Here is a 15,388-nt window from a genome sequence, read left to right as displayed (position 1 = left end):
GCGTGAGAGCGGCTATTCATCCAAATCTGACTCCACTGATAGAGTTCTGGGCCGACGAGCAGGAGGTATGGGAGAAGTGTGCCTTAAAGGCTTAGAAGCAAAACGAACGCGCGAGGTTGCTCGGGCGACCGGACGAAAGGAGGCAGTCACTTCTATTGGGGGAGCAAAATGTGAAAGACCTCTCCTATCTATTATTATGCATCCTCGACGTTGTATTTCTATATCACTCAGGGGGAGAGGCCTGATAGGGGATGCCCGGGCCAGGGTGTCGGTTGTAAGAAGAATACCAAAATCAGAATATGAAAGCAAAGGTCAGTCGAAGTAGGTCAAGCCATACCTAAGGAACGTGGTAGCTCTGAAGGAATACGGCTCAGCCTGAATAGAAATAGTACGCCCTCTGATAGCAGTCTAAGTAGGTCCAAGCGCCAGGATCCTAGTTGTGCGGAGGCCTCTGTAAAGTCGGGGTCTGTCTGGAAATCCCCTAGAGGCGGTGCCGGAGGTAAAGCCGAGCACCACTGTGTAGGATATTCTACGGCTAGGGGAAAACTCAGGAAGAAATATTTTTCTTTCCATTCTGAGTCTGAGGATGGAAGAGGAACAAAAAATATAATTCGGGTACGGGCTTGGAGACGGAAAAGGCCCTCATTGTGACCGCGAGGGGTAAAGAACCAGTGGAATAGGCGGGGAGTCCAGGGTATGTCGCACACTTCACAGAGGAGGAAAAACACAGCCAAGATCCTCATGGAATTAGGTGTAAGTTGGCCGAAAGGGATGCGGAAGTAACGACTCACTTAGGAAAAGAAAGGGTGAATGAGGAAGCGGAGGTCGGCAACAACTTGCTCCTTGAAGAAGGTCGTGTACTCTACTGGGGGTGAAGAAACCCGGTGGATCTCAGAGGGAATGATAATGTGCATGGCTCTCGAAATTTCATAGGTAAAGTGAAGGTCGTCCAGGTCCACGCCAGTAAAGGTTAAAACTCCAGGAGCATAGGTAGGTGCAGGGGAATCCATGAGGTGATGCAAATGTAAAACACAAGGGACAGAGCACAACCAACATCGGGAACAAGAGGAAGGCTTACTCTTGAGGCAAAAGGTTCAGTAAAGCTGAGGAGAAAGGATATGTATACCCACTAAGGAGGGCATAGGGGGTCTCGGTATCAGCACCCATCAAATGGTTCATATTTAAAGTAGATGATGTCAGCCATAAACCTAAGAGCAGCGACTGTCGCAGGATCCTTTTAGAAAATCGAGCCGAGGAGGCGTGTCGGAAAATGTGCAGGTGCATGACATAAAGGGAAAATAAGGGGTTGTTGTTGTTGGGGCAATTTCCCTAGGTAAAGGTTGACCAGTTTGACTAAGCTTAAGTTGAGTCAAGCTTGAGTCAGGATTTGAGTTTTGATGTTTGACAATATAAGGAGATTGCTGGAGCAATCGTCCGGTTATGGAGATGGTCAAAGAGTTGACCAGGTTGATGAGAATAAAAGTCAAGTAGGTCAAGGTTGACAGGAGACTTGATTGGGAAAGTCCTAACTGGATGTTAGGCATTTGGAAAGTCCTAGTGAGGAGCTAGGCAGGAGAAAGTCCTGGTGAGAAGCCAGGCAATTGGAAAGTCTTGGTGATGAGCCAGGCAGTTGGAAAGTCCAAGTGTGATCTTGGTAAAGGAGAAAGTCCTGGTGAGGAGCCAGGCAATTGGAAAGTCCAAGTGTGATCTTGGCAAAGGGTGTAAGTCCAAGCATGTGATCTTGGCAAAATAAGTCCTAGTGTAACTTGGCAAGGAGAACCCGACAACTAGGATGAGGCCGAAGGAAGCTTCTGAAGGCAAGGCGTGAAGGATAGGGAGATATCCGAGAGATGCGAGGTTGATGGAGGAGGCTAGAAGGCTAGTTCGAGGTTGGTCGGGTGTGGCCAAATGCTAGGCATGGAGACCCAACAGGTCACGGCTGACCGGGAGTTGGGTTGAAGACTTTGGACTTGAGATTGAGGCAAGTCCAAGATGGTCAATCGATTAGGCAATTGATTAAACCAGGGTCCAATTGATCAGCCGATCGATTGGAGTGTGCTGCGAAGGAAGAAATGACCCAATTGATTGGTCGATCGATTGGGAGCATGAGTCGCGAGCACAGAGGCCTTCCCAATCGATCGGGCAATCGATTGGGAATCTCCAATCAATCGATCGATCGATTGGAGCTGGGAGTTCTCGCGCGATCGTGAGAACACAGAAAGCATCTGAATCGGTCGGTGGATCGATTCAGATTGTCCCGATCGATTGGCCGATCGATTGAGATTCGACCGTTGTGTAGGATGCAGGTGATGGACGGCTGCGATGGAGCGGTGCTGACATGGCAATCGATTGGGGTTGATTTCAATCGATTGGAGGCACTGTATATATCCTGGACGGAGCGTTTTCTTCGCCAGAACTTTGGGTTCTTCTTCCTGCGATTTTTCTGCCATCTTCAACGAGCTTCTCCGACTTTCACCGCCAGTTCTTGAAGGCGCTTGAGAGTATTCTCTCAAGGTTCAAGAGGCAATCACCACTACAAGAAAAAAGCCTAACAACAACTGTTTTTCACCGTTGTCGTAGCCCCTTTAGAACTGTTGTTAAATGTCGTGTTGCTAAAAGGGGTGCCCAAAGACAACAGTTTTTAACCGTTGTCTTTAAAGGCAAAGACAACATTTTACAACGGTGAAAAACTGTTGTCTTTTCCTTTAAAGACAACAGTTTTTCATAGTTGTCTTTGAGCATCTACCTTTAATAATAGGGTCTTCAACAACAGTTTTAAACTATCTACGACAACGGTGAAAAATCGTTGTCTTTTTTAGATAAAAATAAAAAAAATTAATACACAATTTTCTAATATTATAAATTATTCAAAATACTAAATTTCAAAATAAAATTTAATATATAATTTTCTAACATTCAAAAATAATATCTATAACATTCTGAAGAAATTTCATAAGCAACCAACAAAATTTTATAAGCAACCAACAAAATGATAACACTATTAAAACAAAGGTAGAACAATATAACACGAGATTTTCTACTTAGATGTCGGTGAAGAGGAGGGATTGCAGCTCCTAGTGCTCCTTAATTTGTTAAAGTCTCTCCAGTTTTTTAGCTTGTCGGCATTCTTCTCAATACTCTTGAGGATACCTATTCGAATAAAGATATATATTACAAATTAGAAACTAAACTGTACACGTGATTCTAATTGAACCGCATAAATGTTACATAACCATAAAAACCATTTGATATAGTCATCTAACAGAGGTGTAAAAAGCATTATCTATGTAACATAAATGGTAACCTCTTGAAACAATACGGTGGCTCTTAAATTTCTTATTAAGCAGAATTTTCATTCTATGTCATTGCATACAAAGATTCTATTATAAACCATGCAAACATTATTTTTCCCAGTGATCAAGCAGCATTAATTCTAAAAGGTACAATCTAATGCAAACGTCCCCACACACTCCATATGATGCTAAGGAGTAAGTCATACATTAAATTCTAAAAGGGACCATTAAAGGAAAGAATGCATTAAATAAAAATGAATCCAGAAAGTTACCATAGGCTTTGGATTAATACTTTAAGTTTACATTGATCATGAGCTAAATCATAAAAAGAGAAGTGGAGTGGCATGTTACATCAGTTGACTTTATAATCTTTAATTTAAGTTTCACCATTTAAAGAAACAAGTCTATTTCTTCCTCTTTGAATCTCAAGATCTATTACATTATCAAGCTGATGCATAGGATACCAATTTAGATGTTAACATCTTATAAAGTATATTTCTCATTAAATTTGTGTCCTCACCTTACGAAAATCTGGAATATATTATTTTAAAGTCATGAACACGTTAAGGTTTTCACCAACTATAGTAGAATGACTGCAGTAATTACCTGAAACAACATAAATCGTTAGTTTTAAAGGCAGAGTAGAGAGATGTCATGCAGCTTTTAGAAATCAATGCAACATAATCTTAAAGAATAACATTATAGCAGGATAAAGATGCTAAAAAGAGCAGTAGATTGAAACTAAAAAAACCACCAAAGAGTCTTTAATATGTACAAAACACCTTTTAGCTTCATGTTGAATACAAAGTGAACATAATGTTGGTGCAATGATGCCCTGGAAGTTTCAATGTATTGACAATTATTTAAGTTTAGGTTAATACGTTGGATTTAACATGCATTGTGAGTTTGCAGGAGGAGTTTCTTGCAGGTTGGAAGACTAGATGCAAAAGAAGTCCAAGAAGGTCGAGGACTGGATTCTTGGCAAAAAGAAGTTATTGCTTACTTGCAGAAGACCAGATGCAAGGCAAGAGAAGTCAAGAAGGTCGGGGACCGGATTCTTGGCAAGAGAAGCTCCTGTAAGTCAGAAGATTAGATGTGTGTTAAGCTCACTGTCAGAAATTGATTTGTAAATCGATTCAGACATAACTGTGAGGCAGAATACCTCTGAATCGATCAGCTGATCGATTGAAGGGGAGTCAATCGATCAGCCGATCGATCAGTAAGGTTCTGTGCGAAGCACAAAATCCTCCTGAATCGATCAGCCGATCGATTCAAGGTATTGAATCGATCGTCCGATCGATCGGTGAACGATCTGTGCGAAGCACAGATTCCTCCTGACTCGATCAGCCGATCGATTCAAGGTATTGAATCGATCGGTCGATCAATTCAAAGAGGCTCTACGATTCTGCGATGAAGCATAGCACGTCTGAATCGATCAAGGCAAAATCTCAATCGATTAAGGTTCAAATCAGATGATCTACGCCGTTAATCTTAACATGACAACACTCAACGGATACCTTTGAATCGATTAGAATACAAGCCCAATCGATTTATGGCGACGGCTACGTGAGAAATGGCTAGTTTTCTCGACGTTTAAAAGCGTGGAAGAAAAAGAAAACAAGATATCCAAAAAGAAAATACTGTTCCATTGCTCTCAAAGGTTTTCAGAAATCCTTCAAGTGATCAAGATTTGAAAAGTGTTCAAGCTCTCCTCTCCGCCACTTTCTGAAGTCTCACTTGCAAAGAAGAAGTCGGTTAAAGTTTGTGATCCTTCTTCTCTTCTTCATTGTAGTGTTTGTGATCTTTACTTTGGAGAGGGAGAGTTGTAATCTTGTAAGGTTTCTCCACCTTCTGTGTGATTCCGAGAAGGAGGGTTTTGATAGTGGAAGAGTGGTGAGTGGTGTGGATCCTTGGACTAGTCACCTCCTTGAGGAGGTGGATACCAAGTAAATACAAGAGTTAGCATTGCCTTCAAGTGTCCGCTGCAAAAGAGTAAATTGATCAAGAAAATGAAGTGAGTCATTCCCCCCCCCCCCCCCCCTCTAGCTCAACCGATCCTAACAAGTGGTATCAGAGCGTTGGTTTGCTTTTGAGGATTCACCGCCAAGAAAGCACAAGTTAAAGAGCTACAAGATGTCATTGAAGGAGGGACATAGTACTTCATGACCACCATTCTATGAAAGCAGTAATTTCACGTATTGGAAGAGTCGCATGGAACACTATCTCATGACTGAAATTGACATGTGATTCTCAATCACGGAGGAATTCACGGCGCCAACTGAAAATGGAAAAATGCTTGAATCATCAAGGTGGACCATTGAACAAAAATTAAAGGCTCAAGCAAATGCTAAGGCAATAGTGACTCTCCAGTGTGGGTTGAGTTTGGAACAACTCAACAAGGTTGGACCTTTCAAGAGTGCCAAGGATTTATGGGACAAGCTCATTGAGCTAAATGAAGGCACCAAGGATTCAAGAATTGCAAAGAGAGACCTCTTGATAAATCAACTTCAAAACTTCACAATGAAGGATGGAGAAACGATAAGCTCACTACATGGGAGATTCAAGGAACTCCTAAATGTTCTTCATTCAGTTGGAGAGAGTGTGGAGAACCGAGATCTCATAAGGTATGCCTTAAAATCTTTCCCAAGAAACTCATTATGGTCATCCATGGTGGATGCCTATAAGGTTTCAAGGGACTTGTCAATAGTAAAATTGGATGAATTATTTTGTGAACTTGAATTGCATGAGCAAGTTAACACAAGCCACAAAGAGAAAGGTATAGTCTTGGTTGCAGGTGAGAAGAGCAAAAAAGAAGCACAAGGAAAAGAAAAAGGAGAAGAAGGAGTCATCTTCAGAATCTGAGCAAGATAGTGATAGAGATAGTGATGAAGAGTTATCTTCTAGTGAAATGGCGAACTTTGTTCGAAGAATGATGAGACATTCAAGGAAGTTTGACAAAAAGGATGTTAAGAAGATTTTCAATGATGAAAAGAAAAAAGGTAAATATCTTGTGGATCCCTTAAGTCATTAGTTGTTGTATTCCCTAACCTAAAATCAATTTATACGAAACCTTTATCAATTATTCATGATGAACTAAGTAACCATGATGACCGATATGGCCCCACGAAAGTTTTCCACTGGCCACTAGGATAAACTAGGAAGCGCTCGCGGTGAGCAGCCCAGCATCTCGTGATTGCACGCCCCATTTAAAAGAAAAATCCATACAAAATGAGTCTTAGCTGAGAATCGAACCATGTGTGTCTGGGTGACAACTTGTCGCTCTTTCACTGCATCATAGCCCGGGGGGCAGAATGATGAACCAGATAACACTAAACTTGGGGCAACCGACCTGTCCCCACAGAAGTTTCCCATCGGCTGCTAGAGTAAATCGGGAAGAGTTCACACTAGGGATCGATTACAGAGACTTGAGTGATAACTTGATACCCTTTCACTGTACCATAGCCCTGAAAGCTTTATCAATTATTCGTAGTAGCATTATAAATGACATACACACGATAAATTATCCAAATCAATTAGGACTTCAATCTTAACTCACACTGTGTCATTTCTCTACGAAATGTAGTTGATCTACCTAACACACATAAACAAACAAACACATGAAGTCAAAGCTTATATGATATAACCTTACCCTCGGGCGTAGCGCAAACGGTGAGCGCATGACATCTCTAGCGTAATGGTCAGGGGTCGATTCTCAGGAACTAACGACCTGGAGTTTATCCCACCATGTGCCTATGACCTACGTACCTACATTTACCTCCCTTCATATCCGTAGGACAGACACTATGGAGGTCGATAAGATAATGGATCTACCTTTTTTATATATGATATAACCTTTGAGTTGATTGAAACATGCATGAGGATGTGTAGCCCCTCGGGGCATGTAGGATGAACTCCCATGTAACGTGCATTTGAATCTTTCACAAGATGACATATAATACGTGCATGGTATTCAAACCACTTATGATAGTGGGCCGTTCATCAAGACTCCTTTGCATGTTTTTTTCTAATTTACCCTAATTACCGATGGATAAACTTCCATTGGGCTTTAGAATAAGATGATAAGAATGTGGCCTCAATTGGCATGGTCCCCTTCTACTCTATGCATGATTCCATCTAACTCCATCAATATTTTGATCTTCTCTTCTCCTCCTTTCTGTAGCTTTTAGATCTCAAAGATCTTGAAGAAATTAAGCATCAACAAGTAATCAATTGAGTTGATAGGCATCTAATGGAGGCATTTAGGCTTAGTTTGGAAGTTGGAAGAGAAAAGAAAAGAAAAGGAAAAGGAAAAGAAAGGAAGGAGAGAAAAAGGAAGTGAAGAGAAATGATGTGGTTTTTATTTGGAAGTCGAAGAAAGAAAAAAAAGGAAATCATTTTTTTATTTGGATATATTTTGTATCAAAATTTTGAGGATATATTGATACGAAAAATATTTTTTTTTCTTTCTCATATTTCCTTTCGTTTTTGGGTGGAAAACTTTTGATTTAATATTTTCCTTTCTCTCCAATTTAAAGGTCCAAACGAATGGTGATACAACCGGCACCTTCCTCCTCTTCTCCTTCCTTGTTGGCCTCTCTGTGGATGGCGGCAGGCGGCGGCGGCGACAACTGGCCGCCGGAGCACATGTTTGACAAGGTGGTGACGCCGAGTGACGTCGGGAAGCTGAACAGGCTGGTGATCCCGAAGCAGTGCGCGGAGAGGTTCTTCCCGTTGGAGCCGGAGATGGCCGACAAGGGGGTGGTGCTCTGCTTCGAGGACGCCGGCGGCGAGCGGTGGAGCTTCCGCTACTCCTACTGGCACAGCAGCCAGAGCTACGTGATGACCAAGGGGTGGAGCCGCTTCGTCAAAGATAAGAACCTCCACGCCGAGGACACCGTCTCCTTCCTCCGCGCCACCGCAGGCAGCCGCCTCTTCATCGACCTGCACCACCGCCTTCCGCCTCCCGGAGTCGCACCCTGGGGAGGACACACCGCCGCTGACCACCTCGTACGCTACGGCCGAACACTGCCGGTGCTTCCCCTGCAACCCATCATCGGATCCGTCAAACAAACAGCTTCTGACGACGACGACGACGACGACGTCACCGTGCTGGACTCGGTCCCAGTGGTCATTGGCGCCGTGATGCCTACACCCAAGGCGGCGCCCAAGAGGCTCAGGCTCTTCGGGGTCAACCTGGAGTACTGCTCCGACCTGCCGCCGCCGGACTCCAGCATGCAGCAACAACTCCGGCCGCTGGAGGACTAGCAGCAGACACAGAGAGATCAAAGAAGAAAAATGAAATCATGTTAATCAAACCGATTCTTCAATATAATTTTTTCCCATTTCTGTATAATTATTCAATTACAAGACAATTGTTATATATATATAACGTTGTGTAAAATGATGTCTGTGTTAGATCCTCCTAATAATATAGGGATATAAAAATATCAAAAAAATTATATTTTAAGAATATTTATATATTTTTTGTTATTATTATAATAAAGATAAATTTAAACGTCACATAAACTCATTTATTTTGAGTGTAAAAATTACAGTATTGATAATGTATAAGATCATTTTAAAATGACACCTTAAATAATCTGTAAAGACATTAATAAATGTCATTTATAATCATTTATAAAGACACTAAAAAATATCACTTATATGTGTTTGGAATATATAACATGAATTCAAAATTTATACCTCATCGTAATACATGGGCCATTTAGAATATAAAAATTTATAAGATATAATTTAAAATACTAATAGAAAAATTTTATTAATCTAACAATCATTTGAATTAAATTTACAAATGCAATACTAATGATAAGTCATCTACATCCAAAATTAACTATACACTACACTCAAAATATTAAATTTTAAAACTAACAAAGTCTTGTAAAATAAAAACTCAATTAGTTGGATCATCTTTAACTATCATATTATAAGCAAAATCCAAGTACATATTACCTCCATGTATAATGCATAAGTGAAATAAAAAAACAAAAATTAAAAGGTAATAACAATAATTCAAAAGGTCGGATATTATAACAAATGAGAAAAATATAACATATCAATCCATATACACTTATAGTAGTTTTCGCTTACTGCTAATTGTAAATACATTTTATATTTGTTTAAAATTATAATAACACAATATATACAATAAATTAATAATATTTTAATGAAAGATTAAAATGATAAGACCAAACGATTATTCCTCTAAGTGTATTCTCAAACCTTTGTAAAAAATTATAAGGTCTAATTAAACTCTCTTCTAGTTTTAAGACAACTTATACTTGTATTTCACACCAATTTGATTATAATATCTGTTTCCCTACTATAGTATTTGAAAAATTTATGCTATGAAGCACTCCTTTTGCCATAATTTTTATTGAATCAAATAAATTTTGTATCAAGACAGAACATCCAATCTATATAAAAGTACAAAAAAAGAATAAAAGTTTGAAGATGTGTGGAATATATAATCAAAAAGAAATTAAACAAACCTTACCCATAAAGATAGACTTGAATGAGAAGGAATAGAAATTTATGCATTACTAATTGATGTGCAATTTGAAAGAGGATTCTAATTTGGTTGATTAGAAATCTTTGCTTCTAACATGTTGATCCTGTCCGAACCAAGAGTCAGCGGACGCTGGGCACGTGGCGCTCTCTGCTGGATCCTCGAGTGCTCCGGCGAACCTGCAACAAAACCGAGCCGGGAGGGGTGTCCCGGCGACGGTCCTCCGACGCTCAAGTCAGGTAAGTGGTGGAGAAAGTGGCTGCCCAATTTGTATTATGCGTACTTTTGGCGAAGTAATAGCCTCTTTATATAGGACGGAGAAGGAACTGATGCACGCCCACCGAGGTGCGTACGTGTCAGCAACCCATACCACGGTATGCACTTGTCAGAGAGCTTACCTGACACCATGCTGCCACAGTCCGAGCATGTTCTTTGATGGGACGGCAGGACCACCCGTTGTCAGACTAAAAGTATGGCACAGTCATACGACTTGACGGCTGTCAGAAGATGTCCCCGTCTTTTACCCACCGTCTGACTGGGGTGCCTGGCCCGCCGGGCGGGCGATGAACGTCGCCCGGACGGCCTTGATTCTTTGCGCCGTCCGGGCGGCACCTCCTTCCGCTCGGTCATTACGCACTGCTTTATTTGAGCGTCGGACCCCTGGTCCCTACCAAGGTGCCTTTTACTTTCTTCTGAGTCCGGTCGGCTCGCCCTTTTCCGGCGAGCCACTGGGCCCTTTGACCTCCTCTCAGCGTTGACTCCTTCTTATGGGGTTCCGGAATTTTACCGCCGGATCACTTGCCTTCCTCTCGAGTCTAGTCGAAGGAGGCAAAGTCCGACCGATCGGACTGCCGATCTGTCGAACAATGATCGGCCAGGCATAAAGATGCTCATCTGTGCGGCGATATCTGTCTGTCCGGCGATACTTTGTCCATGCCTTGTATTTTCTGGGAATCGATGTCCGTTGTTCTCCCACACTACCCATCACGTGCTCTGCGCACGGTAAGGGGAGCTCATTAAATGCGGCTAGTAACCGGCTGACACGTGGCGACCGTGCATTTGTCAGAGTATGGCGGTTGCGTCACTTCCGATGGGACAGCCGCCGTTTGAAACGGACGATCCGATGACAACCTCGATATCGACGACCTGGATCGGACGGTGGAGATCGTTTCCGGGCGGCGATATAAGACCCTTGACTTCGTTTCCGCCGCATTTCGTCTTCTTCGTTTCCAGACTCCCGTCATTCCCCCTCTCGCCGGCGACTTTGTTCTCAGACTTTCCGACGATCACACGGCTTCTTCCGGTCATCTTCCTCGCCTGTAAGAGCCTTTTTCTCGCTTCAGACGCATTCTTCTTTCTGTTAATCATCCTTTTCAGCCGGTTTTCTTCCATTGCTTGAACCATCCTCTTCTATCCCGCATTCTGGCCCTTCGATCAAGACCAGTACCTCGCAGTCAACCGACGGTGCTCCGGGTCTTTGGTACTCGAACATGGAAAGTCGGTTCGACGAGGAAGACGCCATGCGCCTCACTCGAGCATATGACCTACCTGTTAGGATCTCTTCGTACGGCTAGAGAGGGGGGGTGTGAATAGCCGACCCCAATTGCTCGCGTTTCTTTCTACAAACTAGGGTTAGCGCAGCGGAAACTAAATGCAGAAAGAAAACAGGAGAAGAAATCAAACCTCTACGCAAGGATGTAACGAGGTTCGGAGATGAAACTCCTACTCCTCGGCGTGTCCGTAAGGTGGACGAACCCAATCAATCCGTCGGTGGATGAGTCCCCGGAAAACCGGCTAATAAAAACACTCCTTCTGGGTGGAGAAACCTCGCCACAGAAACTTCTTGCAACAGCAAGAAAAGAGTACAAGGAAAACAAGAAATAAAGTACAATACAAATGTAAACTTTCTTGCCTTCTCTTCGATGCCTTCTCTTCGACAGGTGACCCAGCATGAAGCTCACGCGAAGCTTCAAAGCAGCTCAACAAAGCTCAACGGCAAGCTTAGCGGCACCAAGAACAGGAAGAAGGAAGAAGAAAAATGAGGCTGCAGCAGCCCTCCTTTTATAACTGCGAAGAAGACACAGAAGAAATCTAGCCGTTGCGTCGCAACGGCTAGTGCTTGATCGGCGTGGACCGATCAGCTCATGTGGATCGGTCCAGACCGATCCATTCCCTCCTCCTTCGCTTCTGTTGTCCCCGATCGGTCCATGGACCGATCAGAACCTCCGATCGGGGACCGATCAGGCCGACGGTCCCGGACCGATCAGCCCTCGCGCCTTGCTCTGTTCGTCTTGATCATCTCCGATCGGTCACCGATCGATCGGTTAACACTGAGATGCTACTGATGTGTTCGATCGGTCACCAGACCGATCAGAATATTCTCGGTATCACTGGATCGATCACCAGATCGATCCAGCTCATGGTTTTCGCCCAAACCAAGTCCAAACCAACATCCGGTCAATCTTGACCTGTTGGTACATTGCGCCTAGCATCCGGTCACTCCCTTGACCTGCTAGGACTCCCCGCTAAGTGTCCGGTCAATCCCTTTTACCCACTTAGACTTTTCTCTCCGTACCAAGTATCCGGTCACTCCTATGACCTACTTGGACTTCCCATCACCAGATGTCCGATCACCCTTGATCCATCTGGATTTTCCCTTGCCCGGCTTCACTCACCAGGACTTTCACCTAGCTTCACTCACTAGGGTTTTCACCTGGCTTCACTCACCAGGATTTCCACAACTGCCTGGCTTCACTCACCAGGACTTTCCAACTGCCTAACATCCCAGTTAGGACTTTCTCATTCACCTAGCTTCACTCACTAGGATTTTCACCTGGCTTCACTCACCAGGATTTTCCCGAATGCCTGGCTTCACTCACCAGGACTTTCACCTTCACCTAGTTTCACTCACTAGGATTTTCACCTGGATTCACTCACCAGGATTTCCCGACTGCCTGGCTTCACTCACCAGGACTTTTCCCCGTGCCAAGCCTCCATACTTGGACTTTCCGCGCGCCAAGCTCCTGCTTGGACTTTTCCCCGTGCCAAGTCTCCGTACTTGGACTTTTCCAGTGCCAAGTCTCCATACTTGGACTTTTCGCGAATCAGGTCAACCAAGTCAACCTTGACTTACGGTTGCACCAATAATCTCCCAAACATCTATTCTTGTCCCATATCAAGAATAGAACTCTCTCACGAGTGTCAAACATCAACATGCAACTCAACTAGGTCAACCTTGACCTAAGGTTGCACCAACAATCTTCCCAAGTCAAACATCAAAATACAACTCGAGTCAAGTCACCTCGAGTCGGGTCAACCAGGTCAACCTTGACCTAAGGTTGCACCAACAATCTCCCCCTTTTTGATGTTTGACAAAACCCATAATCAAGTTAGGTTAACCTGATAACCTAACTTAGGTTTTCCAACCATCTTCCAATGTCCAATGTTCTTTCCTTGAACATTCTCTGGACATTCTCCCCTTAGGTTAACCCGATAACCTAACTTGGGTTCTCCAATAATTCTCCCCCTTTTTGACACACATCAAAAAGAATTCCAATGTTCTTCCTCGAACATTCCTTGACATTCTTCCCCTAGCTTAGGTTAACCCGATAACCTAACTTGGGTTTTCTAACCATCTTCCAATGTCCAATGTTCTTTCCTTGAACACTCTCTGGACATTCTCCCCTTAGGTTAACCCGATAACCTAACTTGGGTTCTCCAATAATTCTCCAATGAACACTCTCCCCTTTTTGACACATATCAAAAAGAAAAAGGAGAGTATCAAGGTCAAGAGTTTCTTTCTAATGAAAATCCCATACCTTTCATTGAAACTCTTAATTTCCCCCTTGATACTAAACTTAACAATCAACTTAGTGATAATCCCATATCACTAATCCTCAAAAGTCTTAAGGAGTAAAAACTCCCCCTAAAAGTCAACTCCCCCTTGACAATTAGGTAAAACTCCCCCTAAAGGTCAACTCCCCCTTTGACCATTGCACCAACAATGTCTTTGAGAGTTTCAAACCTTTAGAAATCCAAAAACACCACTTCCATAACTGAAATTTCAGACAACTGCTGAAAAATCAGAAATTCGGCACGCCCTGATCGGTCACTGGACCGATCAGGACCCCTCTGGATCGGTCCCCAGACCGATCCAGCCTTCCCTGGATCGGTCCGGTGACCGATCCAGCCTCTGAAATCAGAGATTTCTGATTTTCTCTCCGGGAGAAGTTCAGAAACTCACAGAAAATTACAAAAAATTCCAAAAATTACGAAACTTTGAGGATACATTCCTCATATCATACACTATCATGGAAAAATAGTTTTCTATGAAAATAACTTCCATTTTTCAATCTTGATACAAAGTTCAAAAACTTTGAAATAGTTCAAGTTTAACTCAACTTTGTATCACAATGTTCAATGATGAATACTATCACTAGGAAAGCTTCATCAAGGTTTTTCAAATCAATTTTAAAAAGCTTTTAAAATCATTTGAATTTAGGACCATAATCTTAGGGCTAGATGTACATGACTTGTACACACGCTTTCCCTATGATCCTTAATTTCTTGAATTAGGGTCATCTAGGTACAAGGACAATGCACCTTGATCCTAACTCATGATCCTAATATCTCATACACATCTAAGGTGTATCAAACCACATCCAAGTCAATTTTGATGTGAGATATGGGTTTAGGTATCTTAGACTAAGGTCTCATGCATTTTCTAAACACAAATTTGATCTCAATATCAAAATGTGTTTTTCATCCTTAAATCAATTCAATTGATTACTAACGCAAGAGATGATGACATGGCATAAAATGGTATCATAAATGAAAACATGTGCCAATGTCATGATGTCATGGCATAAAGTTTGAAACTTAAATAAACATGACATAAAAACTAGCCTAAGCATTATCATGACATTTCAAATGATAATAAAACTAAACATGATGTCATGACACGTGAGGGCAAACAATCATGGCAAGATTTTAGCATAAATAAATATACCTAGATTACTTATCTAAGTATCCTTAACCACTTGGCTAACTTCAAATTTAATCCTAGATTGCCCCAAAATGCCAAAATCCTAATTTTGACACTTCTTGAACTCTAGATTAATTCATGCCACTTAAAGCTCAAATTTATCCTCAAAACTTGGCATGTTTCATTTTTCCTCGAGAGTTCTCTAGATTTTCCCAAAGGAGTACCATGTGCTAATTGGATTAAAAATGAAATTTCCAATCTTTAGACACATTTAACTCTTCAAAGGAGTAAATGATAATTCCATTTCATTTTCAAAAGTTCTCAAAACCTTGAAAATGCTCCTTGAGTGTCAATTTCCTCAAAGTTGGGTTAACTACCCTTCTAATCGGAGTTGACACTCTCTAACCCATCTATGGGGTAGAGAAGATGCTCCTAGGAACCCAATACCTATTTGAGCTCATTGGGTTCACTAAATATTCACTAGGGATATCTTCCCTAGCAACCCTCCTAATGACCCTCTTAGGCTTTGAAGCCTTGGTCATTTGGGACTCATCAAGATCAACTCTAGGGGTGACTCCCCTTGTG

General features: G+C 42.3%; 1 protein-coding gene across 1 annotated transcript; it reads left to right on the top strand.

Moving 5' to 3' along the window:
- The first annotated feature begins 7,838 nt into the window (after positions 1 to 7,838).
- Positions 7,839 to 8,558, top strand: LOC122029278 (B3 domain-containing protein Os03g0120900-like). The gene has a single exon (XM_042588212.1). It carries the CDS (start codon positions 7,839 to 7,841, stop codon positions 8,556 to 8,558), a length of 720 nt encoding a protein of 239 aa, XP_042444146.1.
- Positions 8,559 to 15,388: the final 6,830 nt, after the last annotated feature.

This window comes from Zingiber officinale, chromosome 10B (genome assembly GCF_018446385.1).
Source record: "Zingiber officinale cultivar Zhangliang chromosome 10B, Zo_v1.1, whole genome shotgun sequence".
Lineage (NCBI taxonomy): Eukaryota > Viridiplantae > Streptophyta > Magnoliopsida > Zingiberales > Zingiberaceae > Zingiber > Zingiber officinale.
This window is presented reverse-complemented; position numbering and strand designations above follow the sequence as displayed.

Coding starts and splice junctions, on each gene's coding strand:
- LOC122029278 (XM_042588212.1), top strand. CDS start 7,839: ATGGTGATACAACCGGCACCTTCCTCCTCTTCTCCTTCCTTGTTGGCC.